Source organism: Passer montanus, unplaced genomic scaffold, assembly GCF_014805655.1.
Source record: "Passer montanus isolate IOZ18808 unplaced genomic scaffold, ASM1480565v1 scaffold11, whole genome shotgun sequence".
NCBI classification, from domain to species: domain Eukaryota; kingdom Metazoa; phylum Chordata; class Aves; order Passeriformes; family Passeridae; genus Passer; species Passer montanus.
The window spans coordinates 20460082-20475583 of NW_024357613.1; the positions used below are offsets into that span (position 1 = coordinate 20460082).

The window sequence follows — 15502 nt, forward strand, 5'->3', positions numbered from 1 at the left end:
GCTTCCCTTCAAGATCCTTCACCATCTTTGTTGCCCTCCTTTGGACACTCTTATATTGTGTCACCCAAAATTGCACATGGAACTTGAGGTGAGGCTGCCCCAGTGCAGAGCAGAGCAGGACAATCCCCTCCCTTGCCCAGCTGGTGATGCTGTGTCTGATGCCCTCCCAGCATAGTCTTGACCCTGGCTGCCAGGGCGCTGCTGGCTCATGTTCAATTTTCTGTCAGCCAAGACCCTTTCCCCAGCGTTGCTTTCCAGTACTTCATTCCCCAGTCTGTACATTCATCCAGGATTGCTCTGACCCAGATGCAGAATCCACCACTTTCCCTGGTTGAATTTCATGTGGTTGGTGATTGCCCAGTACTCTAATTTTTCTGTCTTTTTGCAGGGACTCTCTTCCTTTGAGGGAGTAAAGAGTTTCTCCCAGTTTAGTATTATTGGCAAAATTAGTACACCTTTAAGTGCTGTGTCCAAGTAATGTATGAAGATGTTGAAGACCACAGGGCCGAGGATGGAGCCCTGAGGAACCCCACCAGTGACAGGTCACCAGACTGGTGTCACCCCATTCACTATAATCCTTTGCACCCAACTCCTGAGCCAGTTCCTCACCCACCACATGATATGTTTATCCAGCTATATGCTGGACATTTTGTCCAGCAGGATTCTGTGAGAAACAGTATCAAAAGCTTTGCAGAAACCCAGAAATATTACACCAATTGGCTTTGCTTGATCAACAGTGGGTTGTCTTGTCCTAAAAGGAAATCATGTTTGATAAGCAGGACTTTCCCCTCATGAAGTGGTGACCAATACTGTGCTGTTTTTCGGGTGTTTTTCTATAACTCCGGAATAATCTTCTTAATAATTTTATCAGTTACAGAAGAACCTAGTGTGTTCAAATGAAAATGTATACTGTAAAATCTCTTTGTTCGGCTACAGCTTCAACTGTGCTATTTAGAAAGGATTCAGAGCAATTTCAGAGCTGTGGCTTGTGGTTAGGCCAAGTTACATAAAGGTAGAAAAGAGCAGAAGTGAAGTATAGAACTGTCAGGTCTAACTTGAATTATTGAAAAAAGTACTGGAGAAAATGTGAAGTTGAACTATTTATAAGCACCTGAAGCCAACAAAAATATGACAGTCCCTACGTAACATGATTCACCATGGCCCTCCATGGGCTGCAGGGGCACAGCTGCCTCACCATGGGCTGCACCAGGGGCTGCAGGGGAATCTCAGCTCTGGCACCCGGCGCACCTCCTGCCCCTCCTTCTGCACTGACCTTGGTGTCTGCAGAGCTGTTCCTCTCATTCTTACCCCGTTTTTCCCTGGCCACAATCACCTCTGCACAATCAGATTTTTCCTCCTTAAATATAATAGCAGAAGGATTACTGCCATTTGCTGATGGCTTTGGCCTTGGCCAGCAGGGGGTCTGTCCTGGAGGTATCTGGCCTTGCCTCTGTCAGAGGTGGGAGAAGCTTCTGGAAAATTCTCAGAGAAGCCAACCCTGTAAACCCCCACCCTGCTACCAAAACCTGGCCAAGCAAACACAATACACATGACAAGCTGATGATTCTTCAACTTTATTACTCTTTATTTTGTTCAACACAGTTATTATTTATTGCGTGTTTCTTACAATTTTTAAATTTTTTATAATTTTTTGACAAGTACAATTTTTATATTTGAAATTCCAGAAGACCCAAGCACAAGCAGAATTTCACTATGAGAGGTGTTGAATGACAAAAACAATTGCAACTACTCTATCCCAAAAATCAAGTGAATGGAATGGTTTTATATCTAATTATTATTGCATTCAGTACAAATAAGGAGAAATTGGCAACCCATTATGAAAGAATCCTAATGACAATGAAAATGTTGTTGAGGTTTTACATGAATATATTAAATTCTAGCATCTTTCTTTCTTTCTCTTTCTTTCTTTCTTTCTTTCTTTCTTTCTTTCTTTCTTTCTTTCTTTCTTTCTTTCTTTCTTTCTTTCTTTCTTTCTTTCTTTCTTTCTCTGTTTAAGCTTTTCTTAGATGTAATTTCTACAGCAACCATAAAACTTTTTCCCCAGAAGTACTATTTGTTCAATTAGAGTGAATGAATGCACATCAAATCCTGCTGGCTCTGACAATAACCCTTAATGTGAGGTTTCACTTAATAGTTTCAGATGTACCTGCCATCCAGAATATAAGGAGCCATGTAGTGAAATTGCCATAAATCACTGTGTGGCTGGACTATGTCAGAATGGATCACAATTCAGTGATCTCCCTGGAGAGTTTAAGTGTCACAGCCTGACTAGTAAAAATCACTTTTGTCATGAGGCATTTGGGTTTGTCAAAAAGAAATGTCTCAAGAATGTAAATGTGGCATTTAAAAAAATTAAACACTCTGTTGCTAAATTTTTCTTACCTAAACTTATGAAGTATCTTTTGGATATGTGTAACAGAAAAAAAAAAATCAAAATGTACTAATTTCTTTCTGTAGGAAATGTTAAGTATTGTTAAGTACTGCAACTGAATTTGTTTTGATGAGAAACCTATTACATAATCAGATGTATAATATTAAAATTGAGCCCTGAAACCACTACTCTTTGTTCTTCAACTTAGTATAGTGACTTTTTAAGTAGATCAGATTGCTTAAAGCCCAATAATACATGCTGTAGTACTTCAATAACTAATTCAAAACATAGAAATAAAAGGATACATAGGTTAAGACCTTTATTTCAAAACTATAAACTTATGAATAATAATTTTTATTTCATCAAGGAAAAAACAACTGTTGGCTTTTCTATATTAATTATCGCTTTTTTGATGAAAGTCACACATGCAACAACTATAGATAAATCTGTGTATAGCTGTTGCCATCATTGATCAACGTTTTCATTTTATATCTTTATCATAATTTTTTATATTAGGTTTATGTAGTACTTCATTATGCAGATGTTAAGAGCTATTTACAAAGGCAAAAATGAGAGACTTAAATTTTTAATGGCAATCAACAAAGAAGAAAATTTCAGCTGTGCAAGAATGTTGCACAGCTGGTGTTTAGGATGGAATTGAAACATAGCTTAAAGTCACTTTTCTGCATCTACTGATTTAGAAACGAAAATGACTGAATGTGTAGGGCAGTTTTAATATGCATTGCCTTGTATTTATGCCTCAAAGGATTGTTCAACAAGCCAGAATTTGCAAATTGCAGCATGTTCCAGCAATTTACCCTGATGGCCAGAAGCTGCTCTCTTCTTTCATGTAACAAGATGTTCAAAAGTTAAAAAATCTACCAGATCAGGAGCTCTTCAGTCATGCCTTAAGAACACGGTTTCCATTTCCTCTAGTTTAAAGACTATGTCGATGCAGTACTGAACTTCTTAAATTTTGTAATTATTTATTCTAGTCAACTGCACTTAATAAACACTATTAAAACTAGGTTTTGTTTAGTTTTGAAAGTTATCATGGTATAGTGTAGGAATGTAGATTTATTTGAACACCTTTGGCCAAAGAGTCTTCCTCTCTGTCTAAAAATTTGACTAACACAATGTCAGGTATGAGGAATTTCAATGGTACACTGGAATCTGTCATGGCAATACCAATGCTGCTGAAGCATGGCATTGCTTTATAAATATATTTTTAAATTAAATGTGAAGTTAAGATCTTCAGACAGACTTGGTATCTAAGTTTGCAAGACACTAGAATTCATTATATTTAACTCACTGAACCAAATCTCTGGTTTAAGTCTTTAATGGCTGCTCATGGTGCAATTGTTAAATTATAATAAATTGGTCTAGTCTGTTTTGATCTTTTTTGTGCTAAAAATATTTAGAAAATTTTAAGTGCTCAGCTAATAGGAAACCAGAAAACTATACTTCTTATGCTTTAGCTCACTAAGTTTTTATGACCAAACCAGAATGTCTAAAATTTGAAACTTTGTGTTTATATTCAGCATTTCGATACTAGCTCCACACACATGGATTGATTTTTCAACTGCTTTATATCACTTAGTTAAATATATTCATGTGGTTTGAAAAAAAATCAGTCCAACAAAAAAAATTTTCTTGCAACTATTTATTGTGTATGTTCAAAAAGAAAAGTTCTGTCATCAACGAAAATTATGATTTCCTTGATGCCCATTGTATGTTGAAGGGTTTCTATTAGAATTTGAAGTACACCTTTATCATTGACTTTATCATTATGAGTTTGTTCCATTTAGAGTTGTTTCAGTATGAAACTGAAACTTTCAATGAAATTGGAATATTTTACCCTATCCTAAATAAGATTTTAAAACATAAGAAAAGAACACATTTAATTGGTCTATCACTTGTCTGTTTTCTCAGATTAAATGTAATAAATTTCCTAACTCTTCTGTTACTCTATTTTTCAACAGGTTTTACTGGTGACTTATGTGAAGCTAATGTTGCTGCCTGCCTATCACAACCATGTGGATCCTCCAGCATCTGTAAAGACATTGTGGGTGGCTATCTTTGTTTCTGTGCACCTGGCTTTATAGGTGAGTTCATAGAAATGCTGTTAAACATGTTTCAGTCAGTCCTATACCAGAGAACAGAAGTTTGTCCAAAAGTAGCAATAGATAATTTAGCAGCATGTCTCTGATTCAGGCAGAAACAACTTTTGTTTCCTGGCACACAAAAGTACTTGGCTGTGTAAAAGTATTCAGCTGTAAAAATTACTGACTACAAGGGACTATTTCCACTCCAATTACTCTTTATACTATTTTAGACATGGTGTCTGTCATACACTGATGTGGTTTGAACTCCCAGCCATATGCAAGTTGGCCTTAATTTATCTCCTTTGTGCTCTCTGTAATAATAAGGCTGCAGTAACAAGGGTCTCAACTGCCAAACATACATCCAAGATCCTGGGGAGGTTTAACTGCTTATGTTTGCATCTACCCTGCAGACCATTGTCATTACACTGATTAGATTAAAATTAGTTTGTCAGCATACTGACATACTGACAGGGTACTTTCAGATGACAGTGTAAAAGAAAAAATCTTTCTAGATACATATGCAGGCATTTTTGATCAACTCTATGGTGAAATAATCAAGGGCAGTAGGAATTCCCAGTGACAGATCACCTGTGCTACCTAGATCTACCCTGTCTAACTCCAAGGATGCTGAGAGGGTTCCAAAAGCAGAAATAAGAGAACACTGAAATCTTCCTCAATAGTCAAGGAGGACACCAGAGGAGACAAAGAGATAACCAGAAAAACTGAGATTTTAAGGAGATTGCATACCTCTTAACTTAAATTAATGAAAAATAATATAATAGAGAAAAATTACATAGATTTAATTTTTTTCTTGGAAACCATATTTACATTTGTGATATTTTATAAAAACTCAAGGTTTTCTTGCCCTTAAATTCTGAAAATACTCAAGTATTTTGAGTATTTTGAGTAGTTTGAGTACATTTGTAAGGACTCTATAAAATCTTTGTGGAACATTATAGTCTTTTTTTTTCTTTAATCAACAAGAAATGAATTCCCCAAAGGCAATTTATGGCTCATTGTTAAAAGCTCCCTGTACCTAAGCTCAGTTATTCATTTTGTTGTTGCTGCCTGCACTGATGATTCGCTAGCGGTCTGTCCTAATGAAATGAATCCTCCACTTGTTTCCAGGCCATAACTGTGAGATTGAAGTGGATGAGTGTCTTAGTGACCCTTGTCACAATGGAGCTACTTGTGTTGATCAACTGAATGCCTTCAGTTGCATTTGTCAGGATGGATTTGAAGGTAAAAAAATAAATTCCACAGAACGATAACTTTGTAAATCTACTCAGTTTTACACCATTTTTTTTAACGTATCAGATAAAATGAGTGTATTCACATATGGGTATCATCTGAAGTCATAAACATGTCAGTTAGAAGTATATTTTGACTAAATTACCCATTTTGTTTTCATGATAGCATGAAACTAGGTATTTTCTGCTAACAGGTGTCTTGGCTGTTGAAAATGGAACTGTGGGGTTCAGTGAATTCTGAAAATAGGAGATACTTTTTTTCTGCAAGATTTTAAAATATTCTGAAGCTTTAATGTTCTCGAATTGAGAAAAAAAATCCAATTGTGTGGTAAAGGTTTTGGTTTTGTCATATTTGTATAATTTATATGAAAACTTTAATAGCTTTGATAAGCGGGTGCATTAATAGCTGCAGCTATGATTTCAGCTTAGATCAGGAATTTAAAGTGTATCCATTTTCCTTTTAAAGCATAATTTTTTAAACATCATGTATATTTAATAATTTAAATAAAAATCAATCCATAATTAAGATGTCTCAGTGCAAAATAGTACATTTTTACCACTCATCTATTCAGAAGAATTATCACTTGCATTTTTATTTCTTTAAATGCTTTTAACTTCCCAAATCATGCAATTGATGCAATTTTTCAATGATTCTTCAAATGATAAAGAATTTGGTTCACTGAAAAATATTAGCAATTAAGTATTTTTATATTTGATACTTATGTGGGGTTTTATAGTCTACATTGAAATAAATTTTCTTCTTGTCTATAATGGATTTCTTTTTCATGGTTTTTTGGGAGTACATATTTTGCCTTATCATGAACATAAGAAGTATTTCCTCTCACACCACTGCAATGCTGTCTATTATACTTATTGTAATTTGGTTTCTGTTCTTCTCTGTTTATATAATAAGAAATTTTTCTGCTTTAAGTCTTAGTAAACTGATTACTGTACTTTAATATTTTTGAAAAATTAGTGAACAAATTAATCATTCAGAAGATGAACATCTGTCATAAACACCCGGATCTGACTATAAAAAGGGTGTCAAATAGATTCTGATATGTGAGTTATATTCAGTTGAAATAAATGTCAGTCTTTACCTAAAGGTGCCATGGAATAACTTTTTCCCCCTTTCCTTGATTCTATATTCATAGGTACAGCTTGTGAAGCAAATATAAATGAATGTCAGTCTTCTCCATGTCTTCATAATTCATCATGTGCAGACCTTATTGGTGGCTATAAATGTATCTGTCTACCTGGTTTTACTGGTGAGTTGTTTTCATAGTAAACTTTTTTTTTTTCACAGCCAGGTAGTCCACAAAGCATCCATTAAGACATTATTGACTAATTTGCTCGTGCTTTATTGTCATTTCTCTTTATCTGCCCTGATCTAATGCTTAATTTGCATTCCAACTAACTGGAACACTGACTGCATCTGTAAACTACATAGCACAACATAAATTAGTCTGCATTTAAAAAGGCCTTCAAAGCTTGCACACCTAAGGAAGACTAGTTACCAGTTAGCAACTCAGAAAGAAGCTGGTGTGCATTTGTGGATATAAGAACAAAATGGATGCTGAAATTAGTAGTGTGGCTCTTTTTTTGGCTAATGTGTATTAGCTTATCTTCACAAGTTAATTGAGATTTTTGTGGTGCAAATGAATTAGAAGTTGACACCTGATTTTTTTAGTAAGTGTTCAAAACTTTCGTCTTTTCAAAGGTGCAAGATGTGAAACAGATATAGATGAGTGTGCTTCATTTCCCTGCAAGAATGGAGCCACCTGCATTGACCAACCTGGCAATTATTTCTGCCAATGTGTGGATCCTTTTAAAGGTAATGAACACCAAGGGAGAGGGGAAAGCAAACATAATTAACTTTAGAAGGCATTTCTATCACTTGTTTAAATGCTTTTCAGTGTTCCTATAGCATTAATAGTCTTTCACTTCCCCAAGCAAAGCTTTCAAAGTGACTGGCCATGTATATGCCTTCAGCTGCAACTAAGGTGGAGGGAACATCGTTTGTACATCTGGTAGGTGCTAGGTGTGTTTCTTTATTAAACAAAATTGATACTTTAAAATCAGTTTGTTAACAGAATAGAATTGCTTACACAGGTAATACTAGGTACATACCCATTAAGCTGCCATCACAAAGATTGGTTGATTTTCTACACAGTTTTCTCTCTAATTCTATTGGCATTCTCTACATTATTTTATCATTTTGAGAAAACAATTTATAGCTATCTTGGAATCCAGAAACTGTGTGATTATTTCTCTTGATACTTTTAAAAGAAATACAGTTAAATTGCAAAGGTTATTGTGACATTTTTTTGCATAAATTTTGGAGTTAAATTTTAAACATTTACTGCTAAAATAATTTAAAGAAACAAATTTTGTGGTGAGCAAATATAGTTCAAGTGATAGTCTCAATTAAAAGCACCTATTGATTTGTAAATTAAATATAAACACATTTTTCCTCCAGCAGTTCAATATAATGATACTTGCTTAGGATTCCAGAACAATCATTAAAAGGCAATTTTCCTGGTATGTTGAGACAGCAGGACTTTTCCCCTTTAGGGAAGATGGTTGAATAGAATTCATTATTCATGAGCTCATGAAAAACCACTCATATTTGTTCTTATTATTTTAATTGGTCAAAATTTAGTTTGTCATTTTTGTTAGTTTTAATTTATGTTCTACTGAATAAAATCCAGTACAATAACAAGTAAATGACTAGTGCAGTATCAGAATTGCCTCTGTGCAGGAAGATGTAAAATAATTTTCAATACATAGTTAGAAAAACTAGTCTCTTGAGTACATCTTGCAAAAGGAACCAGCTTTCCAGCAGATTTTGGTATTCATTTAGATATTTAAGTAAGTAATTAAAAATTCAGAAAGTCAACCTTTCTGTAGTCATCCTTCAAGAGACTAGCAGTGTCTCATATGCTTTATGGAAAAGGTAAGCCCTGCTGGCAAGACTCATAAAATGTAACTGAGATCCTCTGAGAACATTATAGGAGGAAGTTGTTAATGGCCTGCTGTGCCACTGAGACAATCACAAGTCTGTAAGGCCAGATGGGATCCACCTGAGGGTACTGAGAAACTGCCAGAAGAGCTCACCAAGCCACTATCCATCATTTGTCATCAGTTCTGGCTAATTGGGAAGGTCAAAAATGACTGGAGGTTGACCAGTGTGATGCTCATTCTCAGGACAGGTTGGAAGGAGGGTTCAGGAAACTAAAGGCTTGTCAGCTTGGTCTTGTTACCTGGCAAAGTCATGGAACAGATTAAGTGTGATCACATGACACATACAGGACAACCAGGGGATCAGGCCCAAACACGTGGGTTTGGGATAGACAGGTCCGGCTTGACCAACCTGATCTTCTTTTTTAACCAGGTGGCCCACCTGGTGAGTGATGGAAGGGCTGTGGATGTTGTCTTCCTGTACTTCATCAAAGCCTTTGATACTGTGTCTAAGAACATACTCCTGGAGAAGGTGGCAATCCATGCTTAAGACAGGTGCACTCTTCACTGGGTTGGGAACTGGCAGGATGGCCAGGCTCAGAGAGTGGTGGTGTGTGGAGTCACATCATTGTGATGGCCAGTCATTAGCGGGGTTCCCCAGGACTCAATATTAGGTCCAGTCCTGTTTAGTATCTTTGTCAATGATCTTTGTGAAGGGTTCAAGGGCACCCTCAGTCACTTTGCAGACGACACCAAATTGGGTGGGATTGTTGATCTGTTGGAAGTTAGGAAGGCTCTGCAGAGTGATTGGGACAGTCTGGTTCAGTGTGCCACGGTCAGTGTTATGAGGTTCAATAAGACAAAGTGAAGGGTCCTACACAGAAACCCTATTCATCCCTACAGACTGTGGGCAGAGTGGCTGGAAAGCTGCCTAGCAGAAAAGAACCTGGGCTGGACAGAGTTTGAACATGAGCCAGTGTGTGCCCAGGTGGCTAAGAAGGCCAATGAAATCCTGGCCTGTACCAGCAATAGCGTGGCCAGCAGGACCAGGGCAGGGATTGGAAGAACGCCACTGAAATCCTTGCCTGTACCAGCAATAGCGTGGCCAGCAGGACCAGGGCAGGGATTGTCCCCCTGTACTTAACACTGGTGAGGCCACACCTCAAATCCTGTGTCCAGTTCTGGGCCCCTCACTACAAGAATGACATTGAGGGGCTGGAGAGTGTGCACATGAGGGCAACAGAGCAGGTTAAGGTTCTGGAGTGTGAGTCATACCAGGAGTGCCCAAGGGAGCTGGGGTTGCTTAGCTTGTAGAGGAGGAGGCTCAGGGGTGACCATATCACTCTCTACAAGTTTCTGAAAGGAGATTGTACCAAGGTGGGGCTTGGCCTCTTCTCCCAAGCAGGCATCAACAGGACAAGGGATGAATCAGGGAAGGTTCAGGTTTAATACCAGGAGAATTTCTTCACTGAAAGGGTGATTAAGCATTGGATAGACAGTTCAGGGAAGTACCAGCATTGCCATCCCAGGAGGTGTTCAAGAAAAGACTGGAAATGGCACTTGGTGCTGTGGTTTAATTGATAAAGAGGTAATTGGTCAGAGGTTGGACTCCATGATCTTGGAGGTCATTTTGGTCAAACATAAATTATGACATAAATAAGTCATAATTTTATGACTCCATTCTATGATAATATTTTTGGTACAGGTTGTCTGAGTCTGTTTACTTCTTTACAGCTCTGTTGAACACCTTCCAGTGTAAAATTCTTATACTGATTTTGTCTAGATTTATATGGGTATAAATAAAAGTAGGTTAGGTTTATATGAAAACGCTACCTCTGTCTCACACCATCTGTTTATTTAGTGCTAAACTGCTGCAAATGTAGCCTTTAACAGATTCACAGTAAGCCAACATAACGGCTAGTTAAACTAGTTTTCTAATTGTGTGGATATATTCCGTGCATTTTAATGAACAGCTTTGTGTGCACTAATTACAGATTACAGAATTACTTAGTCAAGAAAGCACATGCATGATGTTAATGGCAAAAATTATAAGGGAACACCTGTTTTGGTTTTGAGTATTTTCACAGACTTTCTTCCTTCTGATATTCTCAGGGGAAAACAATAAATTCTGCATTATGAATGCTGTGATTTACCTGGAAAGCAATCTGAAGATGCATTTCCATAGTATATTGCAATGATTTGATTGTTCTATCACAAAATCTGACTTGAAGGGCATGCACTGTTATTAGGAACATATATCAGGAACATGTACCAGTTGATCAGGAGATGTACAGCAGATGCCCTTTACATAGAATGTGGAAATAAAGAATTCAGAGCATGACTTGGGCATTCAGGTGCATTCATAAAAAAGGTAGTCTGTCAGATTAAGCTAGAAATTGATTCTATATATAGAAACTGGCTTACATACATTTATCTTGCTTTTGGTTTTATTTCCTTGACTATTTTTATTTGTTACTTTGACAAGGAGACTAAGGAAGACAGAAAGTTTTGATTTTTTTCTTTATTCTTCCCCTTCATTTCCTCATGATTTTTAAAAAGGAAAAGCAAATTTTTTCTTTCTTCACATTTCAAGTCTTCTGAGAGCAGGATAGCTGCTACTCATTTTTATGTGTGGCAAACTTTATGATATCTTGAATCGGTACTTTTATATTTTAAAACTTTTATAATAGTTTACATTAATATGAAAATTCATCAGAAATTTAGTTAAGGTATTACTGTGTACTCATACATTCTTGTCTTTTTCTTGGGAGGAGCAGTGGGTCTCTTTGTTTTGTTTTTTCAAAGCATAGATTTTTCTACTTAGAAAAAATGTTTTAACTCATTCCATTGGTTTGCATAGAATAATGAAAGACATCAAAGGCTTTTAACAAAAATGATGCTTGGGCAGTGATATATAGCTACATTTTCCTTCAAATGTCTCTAGTCCAGGTTGTGTGACTTAACTCTACAAGTCTGATATGTGAATGAAGTTTTATTTCTGTGGGCACCAACTCTTTGTTTAGAAAATCCAATTTTCATAATGTGAATAGAGAGCACTGGAGAATTCTATCTTCTAATGCTGCTGGTGTAACCCTAACAAAACTAATGCATTCCTCTCTACCAGTGCTCCCCTGACAGTAGATTTCCTCCCATGCAGTGTAGATCATGGTCTTTATATAAATTCCAGTATTTCAATGGACTTTTTGCCACTGAAATTACTACCTTTGACTTCCCAAATTTCACACTAACAGCTTGAGGGTACTAGCAGTCCACCTATGCGTAATTCAAGAGAAAAAGGAATGAACCTATAAGACTTTCAGATATGAAATAACAATCTTGTCAACATCTAATAATGTTCTAATTACTAAATATGATAGCTGAAGAATTTTCATCCTATTTCAGCCAAGTTCCTTGTCCTCATGGAGTTGAAAATTGATTTTCTGTTTTCCAAAATTATTGAGTTTTACCTGTAGTCCTGATATGGTACAAAATAATGAACTTCAAATTCCCTGTACTTTTACATCATAATTCTTTTGACCTTGATTTGGAGAAGCTCAAGATTTGATTAACAGAAGAAAATCTATACCATATTATGTAATTAATCTAGTAAGAGAAAGAGATTCCTGTGTAAAACTACAGATATCCTAGAAGTTACTGATCCCCTCTGAGTCTGTGCTGTGACTACGGTTAAACAGAGAAAAAAAATTATATATATATCATATAGGTCTGTACAATATGCTTTTGTCATTTATAATAGTTATCTATGCCAGAAGTACTGTATGTGTCTGTGAACATGTCTAATTAATCAAACATGATAATCCACTTATAAAAGCCCAGCTCTTTGTTTCTGATGGTTTTCAGCAGTGTTCTGCCACTAAGCTGTTTAGTACAAGTCGTTATCACACCTCATGCTTTAAAGCTGAAATGCTTAAAAGTGGCCATGCTGCCACTTCCATACAATGCCGTGTGATGTTCTTTATATATAAGTCTTATCCTTAATATATCTGGTACAGTTGCTTCTGCTTCGTTGTAATATAGTAATACCTGAAAATACACATTTTAGAAATATCTGCACTTCCACCTGTTTTGTATCATAAGTGAGGCACAACAGTGATAGTCATGTATATCAGTCATTTTGTATCAGTGCACATTTTGAAGTTCTTCAGCAACAGAGGAGACAGAAGCTGTTGCATTTGCTGCTGACAAACACCTGGAACTGGGAGAAGGAAGGAAGGAAGGAAGGAAGGAAGGAAGGAAGGAAGGAAGGAAGGAAGGAAGGAAGGAAGGAAGGAAGGAAGGAAGGAAGGAAGGAAGGAAGGAAGGAAGGAAGGAAGGAAGGAAGGAAGGAAGGAAGGAAGGAAGGAAGGAAGGAAGGAAGATAAACTTGATTTGGATGCTAGACAAATAAAATATTTTAATATTATTAATATTATTAAGCATTTAATTCCATTAGAGTGTCCTAGCTGGGAAGGAATTATACACTGGGAAGTTATTGTACTAACTTTTCTATTATGATATTGATTTTAAAATTGAAGCCTTTCTATAACGGAATTGCAGTTATTAGAGAATTGATGTTAAATCCTTGGGTAGAGAGCAGGAGTGAGAAACATGATGAGGCTGTATCTCATTTAGGAGTCCTAACAACTTCACAGAAGGTAGAATAAAAGCTCCCATGGCTCTATCAGAAAACACTGAGTTGTCCCATTAGAAATTCAAACATGTTCAAAACCACTGCAATTAGTAAGGTTACAGCTTTGCCTATATTTATATCCATGCTGCTTTTATTGGTGGTTTTAGTGTTTTGTAAGAATATTGAGCTATATTCAAATAATCTTTTAATTGCCAAATTCATAGTAATTTATTGAACCTTATTGTTCAGAGATTTGAAATGCCAACATTTTAAAGCCACATCGATGAAGTTACTCACAGCTATTAGACAGCAGTCCTTGCTGAGAGTGTAGCAGAGCGAGTTTGTCCTTGTATCAGGCAAGCTGCTTTTCAGCATTCTTATAATAAAAAAGGTGAAGGATCTCACTAGTTTCTAGACCAGCTCATTTTTACAGAAGATAAAGTAAGACTTAAAAGGCTGGCTTTTTCTTCTTTGATATTATTGATAACTAAGAACAGATCTTTCAGTCCCACGCCAGGAGTGCAAATTTTCTCCATTTTCTACACTTGTATTTAAGGCAAGGCTGAAACTAACAACAATATTTCTATGACACATGGACTGAGCCAGTAATCTGCTCGTCCCAGAAAAATCTCAGGAAGGAAGGAAGAAAGCATTAAAATTCTAGTTTCAATTAAAGACTGTATATTGGATGTGTGCTAGTCCTATGAGAGTTGGCATGATTTTTTTCTTTAAAAGAAAGGAGAAAAAACACCAGTTGTTTAGTAACTTGTTTTTAATAAATGGAGCAAAGATTTTTATTGTTGGATCCAAATTATTTACATCACTCATTTCAAAAAATGCACTGCATGTATTTTGTCTAGATTTGCTAATAGGTATGACCTTTTAAATCAAATATACACAATTGTAGAGGAAAATTGAAATTCAGTTCTGAGGAAATGTCTACTTATTTCTTGCAGCCTTAATGACACATCTCCAAATGTGTTCCAATTAAGATCAAAGCAAAAATGGTAATTGACCATCAAACTTGTTGCAAAAGAAAGTAAACTAGTAAGAAAGGCAACTCAGCAGGAAAAAAAAGCTTAAGTCTATCAAAAACAAGAGTAATAATGGAGATTTCACAGGACACTCTATTATGAGAACAGCTAATTACAAAACAGATAATAAGTAAGAAATGTAAGTGCTCATGAAGGCAAAAAGCTGGAGTAGAGATAATAGAGCAATTACTTTTCCAGTGCTCATAGGCCAAATTCAGCCTTTCCTGTGCCAATCCCTATGCAAACAGGCAGGTTTGCAAGACCTCTGGTTCTTTCTAGTATAACTGTGTGTTAGACCATAAACCACTATACTCTGTTCAACATCAGGTTTAATCTTGTTTGGCCACTCTCTTGACACTGAACAGCCAAATAAAATTTTATTAAGGGGAAAAAGTGAAACTGATGCATAGATATATGAAGGGCAATCTGTATCACATAGGAGCTTCTTGAGGGAAGAGAAGCAGAGTGTCCCTATTTGGGTTATATTACCAAGAAATGCATTGCTTTTGAACAATAAAGGATATATAATGCCTGAATGGAAATCAGTATGGGCTGGGACTTGCTTTTGGCTCATTTATGAAGTCACTGGAGGATTTTGGATTTTTTTTTTCTGGTATTTCTATTCAGTTATATATTGTTCCTAAGAGCTGCCATCTAAATGAATACTCTCATCTGCTTCTGTCTCCAAAATGAAACAATTCAGAGAGAAAGCCTTTTTCCTAGCCATTTCTAGTATCTGTTTAGGTGCTTTTGGGTATGTTAGATATCCACAAGGGTCTGGCAGATATGCCAAGGTCTGGAGCAGAGCTGTGGCCTTTCAGAACAGCGCTGAGAACACAAAGGCATCTCTAAAAACTGTGTTTGTTTAACTCTGTCCATACAGATTCAGTGAGGTAAGTGCTGCAGTTTCAACTCTGCTTTTAGTTTGCACCTGGGACACATCTTGATCCACAAGAAACATTCTCTAATCCTTTACAGCTATAAGTAATCTAGGAATACTTCATGTGTAAATCCAGTCACCTACAGCTGATCAAGGGGTTTGAATTTCATCAGTCATTCGGTGAGAATGGTGTTCAAGTTCCTCTATTCAGGAAACAGATTTAAGTTATGGAGATGATACAAGTTCTATT

The 15502-nt window shown here is 36.4% G+C and overlaps 1 protein-coding gene across 1 annotated transcript in view; it reads left to right on the top strand.

Annotated features, from left to right (window-relative positions):
* Positions 1-15502, top strand: part of EYS (eyes shut homolog) — a 708088-nt gene that overhangs the window by 206819 nt on the left and 485767 nt on the right. Inside the window, exons 14-17 of the mRNA XM_039729652.1 lie at positions 4375-4497; positions 5626-5739; positions 6902-7015; positions 7468-7581. Of these exons, the coding sequence (XP_039585586.1) occupies positions 4375-4497; positions 5626-5739; positions 6902-7015; positions 7468-7581 (465 nt within the window). The remainder of the gene's footprint in view (positions 1-4374; positions 4498-5625; positions 5740-6901; positions 7016-7467; positions 7582-15502) is intronic.